The sequence below is a fragment of the Erinaceus europaeus genome, chromosome 6, assembly GCF_950295315.1.
Source record: "Erinaceus europaeus chromosome 6, mEriEur2.1, whole genome shotgun sequence".
Lineage (NCBI taxonomy): Eukaryota > Metazoa > Chordata > Mammalia > Eulipotyphla > Erinaceidae > Erinaceus > Erinaceus europaeus.
This window is the reverse complement of record NC_080167.1, coordinates 626706-649882: the sequence shown is the minus strand read 5'-3', so window position 1 is coordinate 649882 and position 23177 is coordinate 626706. Positions and strand designations below refer to the sequence as shown.

Genomic DNA, 23177 nt, shown 5'->3' with positions numbered 1-23177 from the left:
AGGTAGCGTAGTGGGTTAAGCACAGGTGGCACGAAGTGCAAGGACTGGCATAGGATCCTGGTTCAAGCCCCTGGCTCTCCACCTGCAGGGGAGTCGCTTCACCAAATGGTGAAGCAATTCTGCAGGTATCTTGTCTTTCTCTCCCCCATCTTCCCCTCCCCCCTCAATTTCTCTCTGTCCTGTCCAGCAGCAAAGACAACAGTAATAACAACAATTAACAAGGGCAACAAAAGGGAAAATAAATAAATATAAAAAAAGAAAGAAGTACAGCCCACCGGCAGTGATAAGATCATGCCGGCATGAAGCCGCTATGTTGCCCTGGTGGAGAAGCAAAATGAAGATTGATTTGGGGAGGGGCAGCTAGCACAGTGGTTTTGCAAAGAGACCCTCCTGTCTGAGGCTCCAAAGGCCCAGGTTCAATCCCCTGCACCACCATCAGCCAGAGCTGATCAGGGCTCTGGTAGGAGAAACTAAGAATTATATCATTTGAATTATTTGAGTTATATATGAGATAGAGAAAAGCTAAAGTACCACTTCAGTATTTAAGATGCCAAGGACTAGGGAGTCGGGCGGTAGCACAGCAGGTTAAGTGCAGGTGGCGCAAAGCACAAGGACCAGCATAAGGATCCTGGTTCAAGCCCCCGGCTCCCCACCTGCAGGGGAGTCGCTTCACCAAATGGTGAAGCAGGTCTGCAGGTGTCTGTCTTTCACTCCCCCTCTCTGTCTTCCCCTCCTCTCTCGATTTCTCTCTGTCCTATCCAACAACATCAATAGCAACAATAATAACTACAATAATAAAACAACAAGGGCAACAGAAGGGAATAAATAAATACTAAAAAAAAGATGCCAGGGACTAAAGTAACTTGAGTCCTACGTGTCCTGCACTCAGATTAGACTGTTTCCCCACCCTGGCTTAGCGGCTCTGTAGTATGAGCTGCCCAGCGCCAAGCAGGCCGTGCCTGTCTGCACAGTGGGGGAAATCACAGCGCCTCATTGGCGCAGTTGCTGGTATTAGATTCAGTCCTTGAACAGGCTTAGACCAGCAAGAGCAGTCATCACATGTGAGAGTGAGAGTTGGTGTCTCTGTGTTCACATGTATGTATGTATCTGTGCATTTACACGTGCACGTAATGATTCCTTACTGGTTTTTCTCCCTTAGGTTTGAGTTCCTGCAGCCATGGCACCAGTACAACGCCTACTATGAGTTTAAGAAGCAGTTCTTCCTCCAGAAAGAAGGAGGTGAAGGCGCGCAGGTACCTCTGCACAGGTGTGGACAGGGCAGAGCAGCTTGGCTGCCTCAGCTGTCCGGCACGCAGGTCTGCTTGTTTCCAGGGTAGTGTGCCCCTTGGGCTGGCCCTGACTGAGCTCACCCCTCAGACTCAGGGTTCACTGGTGATTGTGTGCCCAGCACGTTGCCATCGGAAAGTCCTGTCCCTCCAGCTGGTGCTGTGACTGGCACATTCCCTGATGTGCTTCAGTCAGTGCATGAGACATGATGCGTACCCTCATCCCATGTGCCATCCAGCACCGCCCTCTCTCCCCATGGCACTCTGCTCACAGTGTTCCTCTCTTTCTCTCAGCTGTGTGGGCTCTGTTGACTTTCATTGGTTACTTGGCTAATTGCTTATCCAATTAACAGAGACAGAAGAATTGAGGGAGAGAGAGAGAGAGAGAGAGACCTGCAACACTGCTTCACCACTGGTGAAGCTTCCCCCTGCCTGTGGAGACCAGGGGCTTGAGGTGGGGTCCTTGCGCATGGTGATGTGTGCGCTTTATAAGCACACCAGCACCTGGCCCCCTGATGACTGCTGCTACAGCTTGCCTCAGTGGGCTTCCTCAGACTGTCTCTGCTGAACCTGGAGAAAACTGGCTCTTCAGGAGAGGACAAGGGGGTTTTAGAATTCTCACCATCTTCAGGTTCTCAACCTTCGGAGAAAAGGACTCAGCCTGGGTTCCCGAGACCGTGGGAGTGCTCTCCTCTCCCTTCTCATTCACACGTCAGAAAGTAGCAGCTCTGGATCTGAAAGCGTGTTCCTCAGCTGAAGGGCCCATCACTCTCCTGACCATCCTGAGTCCTCCTCGTGAGGCTCATGGCTGTGTGTCGTCTTCACAGGCCCCCTCAGCAGCAGAAGAGGCCCCTGCCGAGCCTGATTCCGAAAGCCCGGCTGAGGCTGGCGAGGACGGCCTGGCTGAGGACGCCAGCACCTCAGGAGGCAGAGGCGCTTCAGCAGGGCGGAAGGAGGTGTCCTCCAGTAAGGCCGTGGCAGATGGCAAGCTGGTGAAAGGTAGGCCACCAGGGCCGGGTGTGCAGGAGCACATGCCACTGGGGGATCTGGATGGCGGGCAGGGCCACGGGCTCTGCTCTGTGGAGCCCCTCACTGTGCAGCACGCGTTCACAGGTGCCCTGGCCTGCAGCTTGAGGCGGGCAGCAGACCCCCCGGTGCTGTGGCAGCACGTCCTTCCCCGGTGCTTCCCTTAGGCCAGACCCGCTCTTAGCTTTGTGCCCCCTCGTGCTGTGTGGTCGAGAGGTTTCTGAAATGTGTCCTGCCTCCTCAGAGTTCCAGACTTGTACTTACATGCAAGCTGTATGCCAGTGAAGTTGGTGCTCTCAGTCCTCCATTTCTCCACCTGACCACCTTCTCGGTTCAGGAAAAGAGCTTTCTGTCCACCAGGACAGACATAAGCTGAGCTAATGCAGGACAGGCAGAAGAGTTGCCACAAGCTTCTGGCATAGAGCCAGTATGGAGCTGGCAGGGAGCCATTGGCTCCAGCTGGAGGGAGGCTCTGGGGTGAGGAAGCTGCTGTCCTTGGGGCCCAGTGGGAGTGGCAGGCCTTAATAACGGAGGGCTCTGCCCTTGGTGAGCTCCTAGGCCCACAGCCTCAGGCCGCCCCACCCCACTGCTTTCTGACCAGAGGGCACACTTGATGCAGCCTGGGGACTTGAGATTTGGGCGGAGCGGACATTTCAGAGGGTTTGGCCTTAGATCTTAAGGGGGTGGGGCTATATAGTAGACTGGCTTAGTCACAGGAAGGTCTTTTTTATTAGTGATTTACAAAATAACGGTATAATTCCACACTGTTCCCACCACCGGAGTTGTTTCCCCATCCCCTCCATTGGAAGCTGCAGTGGTTCTCCCAAGGTCACAGATAGGGGTTGACTGTTATTTCTGTAACTATCTATATTTTTTCTCTCTTTTTTTTTTTTATCATGTCCTACCTTCCCTTCTGAGTCACACCTATACTGTTACTACGCCCAAATGTCTTTCCTTTTTTCCCTCTTCTCTCTCTGGGTTCTGATGGAATTGGGGTTCAGAGCCCTCTTCTTCCCCTAACATTTCTCCCCTTCTGGGGCTATGGACCAAAATTCTTTTTGGAGTGCAAAAGGTGGAAGGTCTGGCTCATGTAATTTCTTCTCCACTGGACATGGGCATTGGCAGGTGGATTCACACCCCCCAGCCTGCTCCTGTCTTTCTCGAGTAGGGTAGGGCTCTGGAGAGGCGAGGTTCCAGGATGTATTGGTGAGGTCATCTACCCATGCAGTTCAGGTTGAAATAGTAGCATCTGCAACTTGGTTTCTGGAAGGTGGTAGATACAAAGCAGGACAAAATGTTTAATAAATAGGAACCAGAAAGTAGAAATAAAACAGATGAGAATAGGGATTTTAGGGTGGAGAGAAGCTAGGAAATCTATTGTAGGTATGTTCCCTAGATACCCTCGACTGTAGTAGTTTTTGCTTGACCTTGATAGTTAATATGGAAGTGGGCTAAAATATTATCTGGGAAGATGAAGTAAGAATATGATGTAAGATGATGAGTTGAAAATAGGACTAGAAAGCTGGATTGGAGCAGATAGTAGGTCTCAGACTTGAAGAAAATATATAAATACAATTGACGTTCTTCCCCATCCATCTCACCTAGGGCCCATGTCTATTCATATTTACCACAGGAGCCTGTGTAACCTGAGTCCCTGTCAGTCTGAGCTCGCAGTCCATGGCAACAACTGGGAGCGTTGTTGTAGGTTACGCTCATTTCAGGGCGCATCTTCCTCAAGTGGTAGGGTTGGCTGACCCAGCCTCCCTTCAGAGAGTTGGGAGTCCCTACCATTGCTGCTCTACAGTGAGGGCAAGGTCCTGGAGAGGCCCACAAGAGGGCTTACAGTGATGTTCCTGAAGGAAGTGACCAGTGATGGTGGAGATAGTGGGGTGTGTTAGAGGTCTAGGCCTGTCTTGTCTGTGTGGGAACCCAAGGATTCCCTGACTAGGGCTCCAGGTGATGGGGTGGCCTGGTAGTGGCCAAAGAGGCCGTCATTAAGTGAGTCAGCCTCTTGCCTTTTCCAGCATGTGTAGTCCTTTTATTTATTGGATAGAGACAGCCAGAAATAGAGAGGGAAAGGGATGCCAGAAAGGGGGAGAGAGTGATACTTGCAACACTGCTTCACCACTTGTGAAGCTTTCCCCCTGCAGGTGGGAATCAGGGGCTCAAGATGCTGGGTCCTTGAGCATTATAACGTGTGTCTCAACCAGGTGCGCCACCACCTGGCCCTGTGTGTGTGTGTGTGTGTGTGTGTGTGTGTGTGTGTGTGTGTGTATATTTTTTTTTCCTCCAGCAGTATATCTCTTTGCCACTTGTGTACAGTGTTTCTTTTAAAGCTTATCAAGGGTAATCCTGGAGGTGACGCATTAGATAAAGCATTGCACTCTCAAGGATGAGGTCCCAAGTTCAATCCCTAGAGTGATGTCTGATTCTTTCTTCTGCTTCTTCTCCTCCTCCTTCTTATTTATTTATTTGTGTATTTTTTGCCTGAGCCCTGCTCAGCTCTGGCTTGTGGTGGTGGTGTTGGGGGTGGGGGGGGTTTAACCTGGGACTTTGGAACCTCAGGCATGAGTCTATTTGCATAACCATTATGCTGTCTCCCCCACCCAATGTCAAATAATTCATTCTTTCTCCTATCTGTCTCCTTGATAAATAAGTAAAATCTTTTTTAAAAAATTATCAAGGGGAGACAGATACTGATGTTGTCAGAACAGATGAGGAGATATCTCTTACTTGCTTTGTGTAGTTAGTTGAGTAGATAGTGATTGAGGGTGGTCAGACGGTGGCGCAGTGGGTAAGGTATTGGACCTTAAGTGTGAGGTCCTGAGTTCAATCCTGGGACGCACATATATCAAAGTGATGGCTGCTTCTTTCTTTCTGTCCTCCTGTCTTTCTCATGAATAAATAAAAAGATAATGATTGAGGGAAGTGAAGTAAGGGGTATAAGAGGAGGGTGTCTAGGCCTAAGTAGCAAATACTGGGTTAGACTATTGATGGTGCCTTCTTTAGGGCTTTCTGCTAGGTTGCTATGTGTATTAGGTATAAGTCTAACCACAGCAAACTGTTGATCACTTTTTACTTTGAGGTATACAGTAGTCAGGAATACCTTTGCTGACCTCCTGGGTAGTTGAGGGACAAAGATTCAGTGATTCAGACACACAGCCTCTGAGCCTCTTACCCCAACTCCTGATCTCACGCATTATGCGTCTTACTCTTTCTGCCACCTTGAAATTGACTTAGCCAGCAGAGAATTGACCCAAGTACTCCGGAAATGGGAGTTCCACCTCCATTTCACGGGGCGCCTGGTCATAGTGGTGACTCTGAGAGAATCCAGTACCAACATGTGGGAGTTGAACCTGTGGCCTCTGGTGCACAGGGATGCATCTGAGTCCTGCTGCTTTACTGTCTCTTCAGCTCTGCATCTGCTGGGACCACATCACTGTGCTCCAGGACCTGGGTTCAAGCTTTACAAGTGGGGGAGCAGTGTTGCAGTAGTCTCTCCTCTTGTGCTTTCTAGGTCCCTATCTCTCACCCTCTGTCGAAAGAAAGGAAGGAAGGAGGAAAGGGAAAATAATGGCTGCTCTAGCAGTAATCCTGGTGGCAGAAAATAGCTAAATAAAAATCATTAGAATGCGGGTGGAGGGTGACTTAGCTTGGCAGAACAGAGCACGGTGTTAGTAAACTTTACGGCCCCAAAGTCCCAGGTTCGGTGCCCAGCACCACTATTAGCACTGAGCAGTGCTTTGGTCACTTTTCTCTTTCTCCTCCCCACCCCATTCAGAGAAATAAAGAGCTAGGCAATGGGATACCTTGTAGAGCGCATATATTGCCATATACAAAGGGCCCAGGTTCAAGCCCCCAGTCTCCCATCTGCAGGGAGCTGCAGATGTCTTTCTCTCCTTCTTTGTTTCTCCCTATATTTATTTATTTATGAGAAAGATAGAGAAAGAACCAGACATCACTCTGGTACATGTGCTGCCGGGGATTGAACTGAGGACCTCATGGTTGAAAACCCAGTGCTTTATCCACTGCGCCACCTCCTGGACCACACTCTCCCTATCTTTGTTAGAATAATTAATTAAAATGGGCAGGGAAATAGCATAATGTTTATGCAGAAGACTCTCGTGCCTGAGGGTCCAAGGCCCCAAGTTCAATCCCCTGCACCACCATCAGCCAGAGCTGAGCTGTGCTCTGGTTAAAAAATATTAATAAGCAGACCTCTGGGAACAGTGGAGTGGCTATGCGGACATGGAGCTCCAGGGAAAACCCTAGTGGCAGAAAGAAGCTCATGGCTGAAGTTGCTCCAGCCTGTGGAACTCAGCACTGGGGACTGGCCACCAGCGGGCTTGGCTCCTACGTGCCATTGTAGGTTCTGCTGTGGGGCTAGAAATGCACATGGTGTTTCCTGAAGTTACCAGGAAGCTCCTTTAGGACAAGGCTCTGTTTGTAGCCTCTGTGTCACATCTGACAGCCATCTGCAGGCCACACAGAGACTTTCAAAGGATAAAAATAAATTCCACAGGTAGAAGCAGAAATATAATCTCAGGGTTGGAACAGAAGGCATAAATCAGGGCAGGTGAGTATGTCTAGAGTTAAATGGTTGGAGAGGAACTAACCCCAGACCACCTTGTAGCTGAGTCACCTTGAGAAGCCACTCTACCCTCCCAGCCTGTCTCCTTACACTGGCTAAGTGTCTAGGGCCAGCCACGCATCCCCAGCTCTTCTGTGAAAGCAACCAAGTGCTTGAAGTGATCATGGTGCTGCCTGGTCTGTGCAGAGCCAGCCGGGAACGTCTGTTGTGGTGCTTATGGCAGTCGGGAAACCCCCAGCTTAATGGCTGCTTGCTTGGTTCCCCTGGCTAGGGGCAGGTTGGGGACCTGGGAGATACGCGCCTAGAGGAACACTCGCTCTTCTCGCGTGCTCAGCATCCCAGGTCTGAGCCGCAGGGCTAATCCGGAGCGACATAGAGCGGGGGGCACTGTGCCGTCTCCTCTGTCTTTCCCTCTGTAGTAGGAAAAGCTTTGGTAAGCTGAAGCGAGGCTTCTTCTTCCTTTACGAGGCCTTGGGTCTGTTTGAGGACGCTCCCACCAGCCCCACCTTCTCTCAAAGCTCTGAGGGAGAGGCTGTCTAGCTGTGAGGGCCGACCTGTGTGCAGAGCAGCGAGACAGACAGACAGGCACAGCTTTTCCTTTTTGACCGGCTCAGTGCTGCCCGCCAAGCTTCTGCTTTCTGGGTGCTCTGCCTTTAAGGCTCCTACTTTCCAGAGTAGGCACCTTCCATGCCTAGTGTCCACTTCAGGGGGGGGACCTTCCATGCCTAGTGTCCACTTCAGGGGGGGGACCTTCCATGCCTAGTGTACACTTCAGGTGGGGGGCACCTTCCATGCCTAGTGTCCACTTCAGGGGGGGGAACCTTCCATGCCTAGTGTCCACTTCAGGGGGGGACCTTCCATGCCTAGTGTCCACTTCAGGGGGGGACCTTCCATGCCTAGTGTCCACTTCAGGGGGGGGAACCTTCCATGCCTAGTGTCCACTTCAGGTGGGGCACCTTCCATGCCTAGTGTCCACTTCAGGGGGGACCTTCCATACCTAGTGTCCACTTCAGGTGGGGGCACCTTCCATGCCTAGTGTCCACTTCAGGGGGGGGACCTTCCATGCCTAGTGTCCACTTCAGGTGGGGCACCTTCCATGCCTAGTGTCCACTTCAGGGGGGGCACCTTCCATGCCTAGTGTCCACTTCAGGGGGGCACCTTCCATGCCTAGTGTCCACTTCAGGGGGGGCACCTTCCATGCCTAGTGTCCACTTCAGGGGGGCACCTTCCATGCCTAGTGTCCACTTCAGGGGGGACCTTCCATGCCTAGTGTCCACTTCAGGTGGGGGCACCTTCCATGCCTAGTGTCCACTTCAGGGGGGGACCTTCCATGCCTAGTGTCCACTTCAGGGGGGCACCTTCCATGCCTAGTGTCCACTTCAGGTGGGGGCACCTTCCATGCCTAGTGTCCACTTCAGGTGGGGGCACCTTCCATGCCTAGTGTCCACTTCAGGTGGGGGCACCTTCCATGCCTAGTGTCCACTTCAGGTGGGGGGACCTTCCATGCCTAGTGTCCACTTCAGGGGGGGACCTTCCATGCCTAGTGTACACTTCAGGTGGGGGGCACCTTCCATGCCTAGTGTCCACTTCAGGGGGGCACCTTCCATGCCTAGTGTCCACTTCAGGGGGCACCTTCCATGCCTAGTGTCCACTTCAGGGGGGGCACCTTCCATGCCTAGTGTCCACTTCAGGGGGGGCATCTTCCATGCCTAGTGTCCACTTCAGGTGGGGGAGGACCTCCAGCTCCTCCTGGGTCAGCTGGGGCCAGCCACAGCCCTTCTAGAACATGCCTCTGGTGAGGTCCACTTCCCTCAGATCACTGCTCTCCTCTGCCCCTTCGATCGCCCTTGGTGGTTTTGCCTGAGTATCCTTCATGAATAGTGATGTGTGGTGCTTAGAGTAGAGTGTCCTGCTACAAAAAACTAGCTGCTAAAAGCCTCTTCCCACCACGTCCAAGGAGGAGCCCTGTGCCTGGGTGCAGAGGGCTGGGGGAGTGCCGGTGTGGCTTTCTCCAGGGCCTTGTGTTCTTTTTCCTTGAAGCACACGCCTCTCCCTGCAGAGAGCCGCCCCGCTGCTCCACCGCCTACACTGAGCTCTGGTGTGGGGGCAGCAGGAGACTGAGACAGTGTGCACCCTGTGCTTGGGGAGAGGCTGCCGCACAGCCGGGCTTGCAGAGAAGCCTTCCCATGGCAGAGTCACATCACCTGCCTACAGACTCAGCTCTGAGCTGGCCGGGAGCCAGCGGGTGACCAGGCGCTACGGTGCCACTGCCAAGCCTTGCCACAGGCAGCCTCCACCCCCAGGACCTCCAGGTTCCCCTCTGCTCCTCCCAAGCCCTCAGCTGGGCACCAGCAGGGCCAGGTCGGGGGTTCTGCTGTGCTTCTAGCCCCCAAGTCTCCTCTCACCCTCTCGCGACAGCCTCGTTTGCCCCGATAAGCTTTGCCATCAAGGCCAAGGAAAACGACTTACTTCCCCTGGAGAAGAACCGTGTGAAGCTAGATGATGACAGTGAGGACGACGAGGAGGGCAGAGAGGGACAAGAAAGTGCCACCAGCGCCGCCACACCCCACCCAGTCATCACCCCGCCCTGCGTGGTGGTCGAGGAGAAGAAGCCGCAGCTGACCCAGGAGGAGCTGGAGGCCAAACAAGGTCTGTACCTCCCACACTTCCTGAGAGAAAGTGTGAGGTGCAGTTGATCTGCTGGGGGCCTGCTTTTGTGTGCCGAGAGAGCAAGGAAGACTTGTGGGCACAACTAGCCGAGACAGCTGCCTTAGGCAAAGTGCACTGAGCGGAGAGCACCCACCTCTGAGGTGTGCATCCCTGCCGCAGCTCCCACGCGCACTCAGCGGAGAGCACCCACCTCTGAGGTGTGCATCCCTGCCGCAGCTCCCACACGAACTCAGCGGAGAGCACCCACCTCTGAGGTGTGCATCCCTGCCGCAGCTCCCACACGCACTCAGCGGAGAGCACCCACCTCTGAGGTGTGCATCCCTGCCGCAGCTCCCACGCGCACTCAGCGGAGAGCACCCACCTCTGAGGTGTGCATCCCTGCCGCAGCTCCCACGCGCACTCAGCGGAGAGCACCCACCTCTGAGGTGTGCATCCCTGCCGCAGCTCCCACACGCACTCAGCGGAGAGCACCCACCTCTGAGGTGTGCATCCCTGCCGCAGCTCCCACGCGCACTCAGCGGAGAGCACCCACCTCTGAGGTGTGCATCCCTGCCGCAGCTCCCACGCGCACTCAGCGGAGAGCACCCACCTCTGAGGTGTGCATCCCTGCCGCAGCTCCCACGCGCACTCAGCGGAGAGCACCCACCTCTGAGGTGTGCATCCCTGCTGCAGACTCCCACACGCACGCGCTCAGGTGCCTCCCTGACAGTGCGTCTGCCTGTCTGCATGAGTACACACATATCTGAACTCAGCCACCCACCACAGATCTGCGTCCCAGCACATGGCGGGCACCCACACTCACATTGCAGGCCCAGGGCTGACAGTGCGCGAAAGCACTGCAGGAACTTGGGCTTAGAATGGCTACTCAGCACCCACTGCCCCTTCCTTTGGTCTGGGAGACTCCAGATTTGTGGATGGGCCAGCACACTGCTAGTTCCGGGCTTCTCTCACTGTCTCTACCTCTGTCTCTGTCTAAAACAGTAGGTTGCATGACTGAGGGTCAGCCTCTGTCCCTTTCCCAAGGGCCTCATGCTGTGTGCTCACTCCTTCAGCAAAGCAGAAGCTGGAAGACCGGCTGGCGGCTGCCGCCAGGGAGAAACTGGCCCAGGCGTCCAAGGAGTCCAAGGAGAAGCAGCTGCAGGCTGAGCGGAAGCGGAAGGCAGCCCTGTTCCTACAGACCCTGAAGAACCCCGTGCCAGAAGCAGAGGCTAGCAAGATGGAGGAGAGCCCCTTCAGTGTGGAGGTGAGTGCCCTGAGGTAGGAACTCACAAACAGTAACATCAGCCCTCAGGAGTGGCCAGCTTGGCCTCCATAGTCTAGTGTCCCTGGTGGCCCCAGAACTCTTCCTTGCTCAGCAGTCACTCAGCAGTCCCGGCTCCTCCAGTCTGGCCAGCTCGCTGACAACACCTGCTCCCGCCAGCCTCGGTGACCTAAAGAGCCCCGCACAGCACTAGCAGGTCCGGGTGGGAGCAGAGGCATGAAGGGGCAGCTGGCTCCACCCAGAGCAAGGGCTGGGGGTAAGCTGGGGGTCACAGCTGGAAAAGCCAGGCTAGGGGCAGAGGTTGGCATCCTTGGCAGTGAGAGACGGCTTCCTTAGAGGCAGGGCACCTTTGTGGGTGCTGCGCCTCTGGTTCCCAAGAGACCACTTCTGGCCCAGGGAGCCCCCACTCCATCCCGGGCAAAGCGGCTGTGCCTGTGCCGGAGGCCGTGTGGCACCGTTTAGCTGCTGGCAGTTGCGGTGGGACGGAGCCGGGGGAGCAGCTGGTGGTGCTGTTTATAGCTTTGGGGCAGAAACACTTGGTTAAAGAGGCAGTTGTCACAAATGGGATTCTCGCTGGAGAAGCAGCTTCTGGAGACAGGCCTCCCTGGCAGGGAGCACACCGCAGGAGCTGGCACACCTCCGTCCCCCACACATATGCAGGGTGCAGGGACAGCCTGGGGCGGGGGGGGGGGGGGAACGGCACTGAGAAGAAGGCCAGGCAGGACCTGGGGGCTCCTACCCCCATGCGCAGAGGGCTGCCCCAGAGCCGCAGTCTCTCCCTTGTGCTTGAGCTTCAGTCTGGGCTGCTGCACGGCAAGGCCTACATCCTGCTAGTGAGCAGTGTGTGCATGGGTTTTGTTGTTTCTGTTTCCTTGTGTACAATAGATACACAACTTGACATCTTTTTAAAAAAAAATGTTTGAGGTTGAGGGGTAGTGTTTTTGTTTGTTTGTTTTTTAAGATTTATTAACAGGAGGCCCTGAGGGTGGGGCAGATAGCTTGTTGCCCCCAGGCCCCCGGTCTGTCCCCTGCGCCACCATAAGCCGGAGCTGAGCAGGGCTGGGGAAAGGGAATCAAAGAGCATCACTCTAGCCTGTGGTGCTAGGGATTGAACTTGGGGCCCATGCTCCAGCCTCTGTGGCATCTCCTGGTTGAGAAAGTTCATGAGAGAGAAGCCAGGCACAGCGACCCGGGGGTTAAGGCAGGAATCAGTGTCTGCCCAGTCCCCACCTCCACTTCCTGCACAGCCCGCCCTGTTTCCAGTGTGTCCTGAGGGCTGAACTCAGTGTGGCCACCCCAGAGCAGCTGTCCTTAGAGACTTTCAGGGCTGAACAGCCTGGGGCCTTCGCCAGTTGACCCTCAGCTCTGGCCAACAAGCTGGCTGCCTGCCCACGCAGGGGCAGCTTCCGCTCAGCAGCTGCTTAAACAGGCACTTTCTGTGGGTTTTCTTTTGCCTTTCTTGGGTTTGATTTTACTTTTTTTTTTTTTTTTATACCGGAGTACTGCTCAGCTCTGGCTTGTGGTGGTACAGGAGGACTGAACCTGGCACTGGAGACTCAGGCATGTGTCTCTGCAGAACCATTATGCTGTCTGCCCCCACCCCTTAGATTGACTCATGAGGGCAGGACCTGTGCATTGCTGCTGTGTCCCCACACCCATAGAACTTGTTGTTGGCTTCCGCCAGCACTGGTCACTGTCTGTCATGGTGCCTGTGGTGTAGCTTGAGTGTGTGAATGTGCAGCGTGGGAGCCCCCGCTAGGCCTGAGTGTGAGGGCCCTGCCCCCACCAGCCTGGTGTCTGTGGGTCTGCTTTGAGAGCTGCTTTTGGCCCACGGGCTCACCAGCTGTCACAGACACTTTCTGCGCAGGGAGCTGTCTGGTGGCAATCGCACAGGACCACCTCCCAGAAGGCATCTCTCAGCTTCTCCCAACATTGCAGCAGTGATGTGTCTGGAGGGTGGTGTTTCCCCCTGGGGGGCGTCTCTGCCCGTCCTGCCCAGGGCAGGCCTTGGCCTCATCAGGGTGTTGGCGTCTGCCATTTCAGCAGGGTAGTGGAGACAGGCCATCCTTAGTAGCTATCACATTCCTGCCACACATGGGGTCTGTGGGAGGACACACTATCTTGCCAAATCCCACATTCACGGCCAGTGCAGGACATCTCCCCCACACAGCTGGGCTGTGGGGACACCCCAGTTGGTCTCTATGACTGGCCTTGGGGACACGGCGTGGCTTTGCTCAGAGGAGTGGGCGTCAGGAAGCCCTGGCTTTTGTGTCTCAGAGCATTGACTCCTGGGGGGCGGGTTCTCATACCTGCCCACCCTCCCGTTCCCTCCCCAAAGCAAGGACACTGGTACTGCTTGATGAGCCCTTTGTGGGGTACCTGCTAGGAGGCCTTTGGGGCTGCTGGCACACTAGCCAACCTCTGGCACTGTTGTGAGCTCCTGTCCTGTCATGTGAACCATGTGGATGTGGGATGACTCTCGCTTGGTGTCTGCATCAGGCGGGCCCCCCTCAAGCCACACGGGAGGCCAGAGGCCTCTTCAGAACAGAGGTGATGTTGCTCTGCTGACTGTCGTGCCCCCAGTAGCCTGACAGAGGGGCTGCGGCCTGTGCTGTGCCCTGACCTGTCCAAGCAGCCATCTGCTTCTGTCTCCAGGAAACCAGTGCCGTGTCCTGTCCTCTGCTGGTAGGAGGCCATCCTCTGCCCACCATCGAAGCCAAGTCCCCTGAAGGGCCCTCAAGCAGGAGCAGAGACCCTCCGAGAGAAGAGGAGAGAGAGAAGAAAAAGAAAAAGCACAAGAAGCGCTCTCGAACCCGGTCACGCTCACCCAAGCATCGCGCACCCAGGGCCCACTGCAGGTCTCACTCCAAGGCCAAGCACTGCCTGCCCAGCGCCTACCGCACAGCCCGGCGCTCCAGGTGGGTCTTCAGAGCAGGGTGGGGGAAGATCTGGGCCCAGGCCCATCCCCACAGTGGCCAGGCTAGGAGGACAGCCCCTTGCTGTCCAGGAGGCAGGGGACCAGAATGTTCTTCTGGCCGAGCAGCACCTGCAAAGCAGTGCTTGCTGCCTGTGGCCTTACACCAAGCTGCCCAGAGCACTAGGCTTAGCTGGGTCCTCTGCAGAGACTCGAATGTCCGCTGGCTGTGGGCGCCAGCCCCCTTCATCTGCTGGACATGCGAGGACTCACAGGGTCTAGGAGATCTCTTGCTGGTGTCTGGTGAAGGGCCATCCGTTCAGCTTCTACACAGTACGCAGAGCAGGACACACACAGACCCTATGTATCCAGCTGCTCTGTAGACCATCCACCAGGACCCTGCTTCCCAGAAAGCCAGTCATGGGAGCCAGTGTCAGCAGAAACCACTCAGCCTCTCAAGCACTGAGACCTTTCAGGCTGGGTTGAAAGGCCAGGCCCAGCTCGCAGGAGGCTCGGGGAGCCACTGCCCAGCCGTCAGGAGACTGCCCCCTTCCTCTTCCCCTCTTCACCCAGCTCGGTGTGGCTCTTGCCTCATTTTTCTTAAGTGACTAACTTAGTCCTTTCCTTCAGTGGGAGAGACGTGTGTGTGTGTGTGTGTGTGTGTGTGTGTGTGTGTGTGTACACACTAATGTGCACACATGCTTACTCAGCACACTGTACCCGTCACCACTGTTCTGAAGCTGTGCCACTCTGTTTGCCCCAGGCCAGGCCCAAGCCCAAGATGATTGTTTACCCCTGGCAGACACAGGGGTAAACAATCTACACATTTCTTAGTGGATTTCTCAGGAAACCCCTCACTCCTCCCTTACTCAAGCACACCTGTGCACAACAGGACCTTGGGGTCCAGTTGAGTGAGCCACTCTTTGCTGGCATGTTTTTGCTTTTTTTGAACACCCTAGGAATTTTCATAGAATTTTTTCAGAATGTTTGTTATTTAGCCAAATAGGAGACACTGAATCCTGGAGTGAGTGAGTGTTTTAATATAAAATGTTACGTATTTTAGGTAGTGACAGAGAAACTGAGAAGGGGAGATAGAGAGGTAGAGAGACTCCTGCAGCATTGATTCACCACTCATGAAGCTCCCCTGCAGGTGAGAACTCGGGTCTTGAACCCAGATCCTCAAACATCAATTTGGTGTGCCACCACCACCTGGCCCCTTATGTGTAATTTTGATACTTTGGGAGGAGGGGGCAAGGAGACTTCAATGTTTTATATACAGGAACAGTTTCTAAGCTTTCTGTTTGGAGTCCTGACAAGTACAAGAAGCAAAACCCTAAGCTTCAGTCTGACTGGGTTAAAGCATCAGTTTGGGGGACTTGAGGAGGCTCAGCGGTAGAGATCTGCCAGAGCACTGAGACCCTGGGGTGACCCCCACCTGCCTGAGCAGGAGCTGGCTGGGGCGGTGGCTCTGTGTGGCTCTGTGAGTGCTGTGACAGCAGCTGGAAGGAGCCTGAGCTCTCTCTGTCTGCCACACACCCCGTGCACAGCCACAGGTCTGCCCTAGCTTGACCTGCAGCTAAAATGCTACTTAACTACGTGTGGGAGCACTTTTCACTTCAAACCCTACAAAAGCTGAAGGGGCATCTACACGATGCTTTCAGTTCAAACTACTGCCTTTGAAGCTCACTAAGTCAGATGTCTTTGTTGGTGTTTGCAGCCAAGGTTTCTCCATAGTGGGGCCACCCCCCAAAGTGGCAGTCTGTGAGTTTTGCCTTGAAAACCAGCACCTGGCGCTGGTGCCCTCAGCCAACTTGCTTTTGAGTTGGGCTTGGGGTGGCACAGCCTGGCTGCACGTGGCGGAAGCGGATTCTCAGCCCCTGGGGCAGCAGATCTACTTGGTGGGCCAGGGCTGTCTCCCCTCAGCTGGCCACAGACCTGCTCTTCCCTTATCCTCTCCAGGGCTGGCTTGTCCTCCCATGGTGGTGCCTGGTCATTTTGTCGTTATCTCTCTTTGGGTGAGGCATTAGACTCACTGCATTGACCACCTGGCTCAGGAGCAGGGCCAACACATTTCCAGGTGGGGCACACACAGCCCAGCCGCCACTCATCGCTGACAGCAAGCCTTGCCTCAGGAGGCTTCCTGGGGGATTGGAGCCATGCTGTGATTTCTCTCTCTCTCTCTCTCTCTCTTTTTCATCTGCCTCTAAAATTAAAGGAAAAATTGGCCTTGGAGCAGTGGGGTCACATACATGTGAGACCCCAGTGTCACCCAAGAAATGAATTGCTAACACCATGCATGAAACATGGGCCTCAAGCCTGGAGGGTGTGTCATATTGGCGGAAGGCCAGTAACTGGAACCCCATTCCCACAGCATGGCCGTTCGGGGTGCTCCGCCTCCATGGGGCCAGACAGTCTTAGAAAGCCTTTCACAGAGAATGAGGCCGGTGGGTCTCAGAAGGCGTGATCACAGCAAGGTGGTGTGTGAGTGTCTTCAACCAGCACTGATGAGGGGAAGCTGGTCCCACTGCTTGCTTCTTTTTTTTTTTTTCTCCTCCAGGGTTATTGCTGGGCTCGTTGCCTGCACCATGAATCCACCGCTCCTGGAGGTCATTTCCCCCCCCCCCTTTTTGTTGCCCTAGTTGTTGCAGCCTCGTTGCGGTTATTATTGCCATTGTTGACTGTTGCTTTGTTGTTGGATAGGACAGAGAGAAATGGAGAGAGGAGGGGAAGACAGAGAGAGGGGAGAGAAAGATAGACACCTGCAGACCTGCTTCACCGCCCGTGAAGCGACTCCCCTGCAGGTGGGGAGCCGGGGGCTCGAACCGGGTCCCTGCGCTTTGCGCCACTGCGCTTAACCCACTGCGCCACCGCCCGGCTCCCTGCTTGCTTCTATTTTTATGTCACGCTGGGTTCCCTGCCTTAATGGGATGAGTGCTTGTGCTTTATTTACTGCCTGAAATTGCATTTGGTCCAAAGCGCTTAGGTATTTGAAGTTGAGTTGTAAGATTAAAGCTGGAGATTGCTTGTTTTTAGAACTCTCTGGGTGGTGCTTCACACAGCCCTGCCCCTCCTGAGACAGGTACTAGGTAGCAGAGCTGAGGGACTTTTTCTCTCTTTCTTTTTCTAAGTTGTTTTTTTTGTTTGTCTGTTTGTTGTTGTTTTGTGGCATCGTGGCTTTGCACATGCATGGTTTCGAGTAGTTGTTTTTCATATTCCAGAGCTCCCACATGCAAAGCTGATATTTCCGTTTAATTTGGGGAGTGCTGTTCTTCTTCCTCTGGCCGGCCGAGTGGCGAGCTGACTGAAGCTCCCCAGCCCTATCCGTCAGCACACAGCAGGGTTTGGGGCTTTTCCAAACCTCCTTGCAGTCTTCTGGCCTACCAGTCATGGTGAGCAGGCCAGGAGAGAGGGAGGGCTAGGTGGGGAAGCCTAGACTCCAGCCAGCCTAGCGCCAGAGGCCTCACCAGAGAGCTGCCATGACAGACTGGCAGAAATGGACTCAGAGAGGTGGCAAGTGCCGTGCAAGGCAACTCCATCCGGTGACAGCGCCTCACAGTGCTGCCTGTTTGACAGCAGGTCTCTGACTGTGGAGCAGAAGCCTCTCTGGCCACATCCTACATGTGAATTATTTAAACCCTGAAACTCCTGTTTCATGCACTGTGTCATAACAGCAGTGTTAAGAGCCTAATTAACAGAGGAAGAGAGCATTAGAACTTCTTTAATTAAAATAAAACCTAAAGAATGATTGGTGTGGCTTACTACCCCCATGCCAGCCAGGCTTTTTCCCAGATAACGTGCCGCCTCTGACACTTGTGGTCCTGCAGAGCCCCATCCTGCCTAACAGACTAACAGACTGAGTCTCATCTCCCCTCGAGTGTTCGTCATAGAACTCTTGGGTCCACACATCCATGAGGGTGTGTGTGGCTATGGCTGGACAGAGCTCTGGGGTTCTGATCCGGCCACCCCAGCCCTCACTGGCCCCTTCCACAGGCATCCTGGGTGCCTGGCAGGGGCAGGTACTTCGAACTCCTTGCCCTTGACTCCTGGAGCTCTTGAGGGGCGAGCTGGTGAAGCCCAGGCATCTGACCGCCATCCATCATGTGGATGGAGGTGGCAGGGGCAGAGCCATTTTATCATAGGAGCTGGCCCATTGCTGTGAGGGCCCCTGGGAAATGGGCGGGGGAGCTGACCTCTACAGCAGCGCTGAGGCTTTACATTCATTAAATTTATTCAGTAAAGGGTTTTATATGGTAAACTCAAACTGCTCTTTATTTTGCGGTTTTGAGTGGGTTGTCATAGAAACAGAACAAAAAGAAATTGAGTAGATATTTTCTTCTAGATTTCTACTTCCTGAAACAGTGATTTCACTGAATGAACAAAACAGTCTTAAACCCTTAGTTAGAAGCCTCACATTAAGGACCCTTGGCCCCACAGGGGTTCTGGAGATGGGCTTTGAGTGCCAGCTGCCTTGTGGGCACAGCCACCACATGTGAGTTATGTGTCTATAGAAAAGTCTGTTTCCAGGCACACCAAGAGGAAGAATAAAATATTAATGGATGGTTTTGCATCCAAAGAAACTCATAAACCTAAATTATTTAGCCTCGATTAGCAGGAAGATGGCTCGGGCTGGAGCCAGGGACCACTGGATGTGAGCAAGTCGCTCTAAGGTGACCCTGTGCAGCACCACCTGCACAGCTGCCCACCCTCCTGACACACGTTGATGAGCAGAACTCCTGGGGGGTAGGTGAGAAGGCCAGAGCTCCCAGGGAGCGTGCAGACTTGGGTCGGACCCCAGGCAGTAGCTGAGATGGCTGAAACAGGGCACCCTGGGAAGGCAGCTGCTCGTGCCCCCCACACACACACCACGGCTGCTCTAGAGCCCCAGGAAGTGCCACTGGCCGGAGCAGCTGGTGACATCCTCTTCCTCTGCAGGTCACGTTCCCGGTCGCCTAGGAGGAGAGCTCACTCTCCCGAGAGAGGGCGGGAAGACAGGACTGTCCCCACAGCCTACCGCCTGAGCAACAGCCCAGGGGTCAGCAGGAAGCGCAGCCGCTCCAGGTAGGCCTGTCTGCCCCACCCCAGGCAGGGCGCCGGCACACAGCAGGCAGCTCCAGACCTTGCAGGCCCTGCGGGAGGGAGGAGGACCCCAAGCTCTGCAGGGGTGGGAGGGAGGGTGTGCCAGCTGCACACAAGTGAGTCTGCAGGAGACACAGATGCCTCATCGCACTGATTGTCATGGTGTTGTGGGGGTCAGTGCTGCTAGGGTGACTGGGCCAGCACTGTGCATCTGTGGACTCCCCCAACACCCACTGCCATCTGGACCCGCTCACACACAGCTGTGAACCTCACGATTCTGTGCTGTGTGTGTGAGTCAGGCCGTGGGACTTCTGGAGCCGTCAGAGGTGGGTCCTGGATTGTCAGGGACAGATGGCTCAACCTGCCTCTGGAGATGCCACCTGGCAGCCACCCACCCAACAGCATCCTGGCTGCAGTGCTTCTAGCAAGTTACCTAGTGCTGTGTCAGCTGAGATCTCGGGCCAGACCTCTCTTGTCCAAGTGGCCACAGAGGTGCCGTGGGGCTGAGGGCTCAGCAGAGGCTTCCTGTGTAGCCTCCCGCGTGCTGGCAGCCACTCCACCTGAGGCGGGCATGGCACAGCACAACACAACACAGCACGACATGGCCAGGGTCATGTGATGAGAACTTGAGTCAGTTTTCAGTGACTTCTCAAGCAAATGAGAAGTCTTCTCAAGCACTTAATGTTTGAGATTCATTAGCACCTGTGACCTGAATTGATCCTTTGCAGAAAGGACCTAAGGGTCCTGCTCTGTCCTCCCACCAAGATCTGCATAGGAGGAGTATCTCTGGAGAGGCTGTGCCGTTGCCAGGAGTCACCAAGACCCATTGAGGGGCCCGTGCTGCCCTATCGCATGGATGGAGTTGACCTGGGAGCTTGGCCTGGGAGGGGTGTAGCAGGAGGGAGACACTGCTGCATGGGTTGACTGTCAGTCCAGAGCTGTCCTGTTAGTGTTGAGGTCACATGAGTCCAGCAGACTAGACTGCAGCAGGGCCGGGCCAGTGCTGCCCAGATCGCTGAAGGGAACAGTGAAGCCCGAGAGTGACTTTGGGGGTAGCAGACTCCTTAGGGCACAAAAACACCACCCTGATAAAAATAACCAGTCTAGTGACTTCAGTGGGATTAAAGACTTGAACGTGGCCTAGATTCAGGCTCAGCCCCCATACACAAGTGAAAGCGTCGGTGCCGTCCCTCTCTCTTTGCTTGACAGTGTCATCCCAGTGGCCACCTTCCCAGGAATCAGAGCAGGCTGTCCGACAGCCAGGCGGAGGCTCTGGTGTTTTAGGTATGGTCACCTTGATTCAGCTAGTGAGTGACTGGCCACGGGAAGCTGATGACCCTCTGCTTATGCCTCAGGGGACAGCAGTCTTCCGTTACATAGGCTCAGTAGTTTCCTTGATTTTAATACTTTACATGGTCTGGATAGGTTGTTTCTTTTCTTTTTTATTGGCTAGAGACAGAAATTGAGAGGGGAGGGGAGATAGACACCTGCAGCCTTACTTCACCACTTGCGAAGAGTTTCCCCTGCAGGTGAGGACCAGGGGCTTGAACCCAGGTCCTTGGCACACTGTAATTAATGTGTGCACTTAACCAGATGGCCACTGCCCAGCCCCAGTAGTTTCCTCTTTACTTGATGTTTCCCTTGAAATGCTGCAGAGTGTTTTCTGCATGGCAGGTAGGCCCAGTGCGCCATTCCTCTGGCTGCAGAGAATGCTGGGCGTGGCCTCTACCTGCCACAATGCCCCGTGGGCCGCTTGCTTCTGGCTATGGGGGTGCGAGCAGCCTGCTCCTGCAGGGATGTGTACTCAGCAGGCTAAGAGGGCTGCCCCACTTACCCACCCTGGAGTCACAGTGGAGAGGGGACACAGGGACACGGTGTTGAGTGCCAGAAGCGAGGGGAGTGAGGTCCTGGCCCATGGGGGCCCAGAGCGCACGTAGCGGTCACGGTGTTGCCCTGGAACTGAGCAAGGACAAGGAGGGGCAGTATACAGGCCCCTAGGGTCCACCTGCAGAGGTGCGGGGAGCAGAGTGAGATAGCAGCTTGGGTGTGGGCCGCCCAGTGGCTCCCAGCCCCCTCCAGGGCAGGTGTGGTATGCTGTGAGGCACCCAGTGGGGGAGAGGGACTTTTTTTTTTTCCCCTCCAGGGTTACTACTGGGCTCGGTGCCTGCACCATGAATCCACCGCTCCTGGAGGCCATTTTTCCCCCTTTTGTTGCCCTTGTTGTAGCCTCGTTGTGGTTATTATTATTGCCATTGTTGACGCTATTCGTTGTTGGATAGGACAGAGAGAAATGGAGAGAGGAGGGGAAGACAGAGAGGAGGAGAGAAAGACAGACACCTGCAGACCTACTTCACCGCCTGTGAAGCGACTCCCCTGCAGGTGGGGAGCCGGGGGCTCCAACCGGGATCCTTATGCCGGTCCTTGTGCCTTGCGCCACATGCGCTTAACCCACTGCGCCACCGCCCGACCCCGGGACTTTTCTTATGAAGGTCTGTTGGCTCAGCCAGGTGGCCCCAGGGTCACTCCCATCCCCCCAGCCTACAGAGAAGTGCTGAACTCCCCATGGGCCCCAGGCTCCTCATCTGTCTCATGCTGGAAGTCTGTGGCCCCAGCTATAGACCAACCCTGACCCTCTCCTTGCAGAAGTCCCCACGAGAAAAAGAAGAAGAGACGCTCACGATCCAGGACCAAGTCCAAGGCCAGGTCCCGCTCGACGTCCCCGGGCAAGCCAGCCCCGCGCCGCCACTCCGCCAGCATCTCTCCAGCGGAAAGCCGGGGCTCCAGCCAGGAGCGCTCCAGGTGAGCTGGGTCACACTCCTGCCCCCTTCTCCACAGCCCCGTGGGACATCGCGGCTGGGACAGGGCCCTCCGTCCAGGCGGGACTCCAGCCGACCCATGAGAGCATCTCAGCGTGGACGCGGCCGCAGCGGTTCTTAGACTGGCGCCTCTCACTCGGGCCCAGCCCAGGCAGCGAGGTCACATGACCGTGAGTGTGGGGACCTGGGGTCGCACGCTTGGTGAGGACGTGTTTAATCACATTGAGGTTTATGAAATCATGATGCGGCAGTGAACCGTGATTTAGGGCACCATGCAGACAGTAGAGACATTGGTGGCACGTGGGAGGCCCTGGTCCCCTGCTGGAAGAGTGTGGAGCGTAGACAACCTGTGACGTCTTCCCGGAGACTCCAGTGTTGACGTAGGGGCAGTGGGGGGCTAGGTGACTGGTTTGGCTTTTCTGTTTTTATTTGATAGAACAGAGGAATTGAGAGGGAAAGGGGAGATAGGGAGGAAGAGAGACACCTGCAGCCCTGCTTCACTGCTCTTGTGGCTTCCCCTGCACATGGGGAGCAGGGGCTTGAACCCGGGCTCTGCATGGTAATGTGTGCACTCACTCAACTCAGCCACCTGGCCCTCTGCCTCACATCTTAAGTGGTGTTTACACACCTGACCCCCCTCATCTCTCTCTCTCTCTGTCTCTCTCTCTTCATTAGAGGAGTTTCTCAGGAAAAAGATGGTCAGATCTCTTCAGCGATTGTCTCCTCCGTGCAGAGCAAAATCACTCAGGTAGGGCAGGACCGTCCTGTCTTGGGGGCTTCGTGAGAACAGTGCTGGGCTGAGCGCGCACACACACACCTGCTCTGCCACCCTTTGTCCCCCATGTTTTCTGTGGGGGTGGGGCGGTGGCCACGGCCCGTGGGTGTTCCTGTCTGTCCCTGCACCGCCCAGGGTAGCTGCACCTGCCACCCTCAGTCTCCTGAGACACCGTCTCTCCTGGCACAGGACCTCATGGCCAAAGTCAGAGCAATGCTCGCAGCTTCCAAAAACATGCAGACCAGCACCTCCTGAGGCGGCGCTGGTGGGAGCCGGACTGTCTCCGCAGGGTGAGCGCCACTGGCCATTGGCAGTGCTCCCAGGCCTCCCACCGGCCAGGCTTTTGTACATCACTTTTGATGACATTTTCGTTTCAGACTTTTAACCAGCAGTCTCATCTGTATATTTGTAAATACTATCATGTTTCTGTGGAAATATATTAAATAAAATGGGAGGAAAACACCTTTTTCTAGCCAGAAACTCTGGGCAACTTCCTCCTTCTCTGGGTCTCCGGGGCCTTGTCGTCGCGCCCCCCCCCCCCCCCCCGTGCTTGGGGTGGGTGCCCACTGGGCAAGCGACTCACAGCCAGCCCTGCACCCCAGCTTCATCCACTGCTCCAGGTGCTGCTGGAGGGGCCCCGCCTGCCCTTGCAGGTATGTCTGCACCCCACTCCATTCAGCCCCCAGAAGGCAGGGCTTACTGTCCTGTCCTTGCTGGCGCTATCTCCCTAGGAGTGAGGCTCAGCTTGTCTCTGCTCCTGCA

At 55.1% G+C, this 23177-nt stretch overlaps 1 protein-coding gene across 5 annotated transcripts in view; it reads left to right on the top strand.

Moving 5' to 3' along the window:
• Positions 1-22895, top strand: part of SFSWAP (splicing factor SWAP) — a 45526-nt gene extending 22631 nt beyond the window's left edge. For 3 of the 5 annotated variants that reach the window (XM_060192713.1, XM_060192714.1, XM_060192715.1), the window contains 9 exons: positions 1160-1253; positions 2114-2285; positions 9322-9552; positions 10626-10816; positions 13490-13752; positions 18681-18806; positions 21468-21623; positions 22316-22388; positions 22605-22895. In XM_060192713.1, the coding sequence (XP_060048696.1) occupies positions 1160-1253; positions 2114-2285; positions 9322-9552; positions 10626-10816; positions 13490-13752; positions 18681-18806; positions 21468-21623; positions 22316-22388; positions 22605-22670 (1372 nt within the window). In that variant the 3' untranslated portion in view covers positions 22671-22895. Of the gene's footprint in view, positions 1-1159; positions 1254-2113; positions 2286-9321; positions 9553-10625; positions 10817-13469; positions 13753-18680; positions 18807-21467; positions 21811-22315; positions 22389-22604 lie in introns of those variants that run through there. The other 2 variants (XR_009550351.1, XM_060192716.1) reach the window with 2 other exon arrangements.
• The last annotated feature ends 282 nt before the right edge of the window (positions 22896-23177 follow it).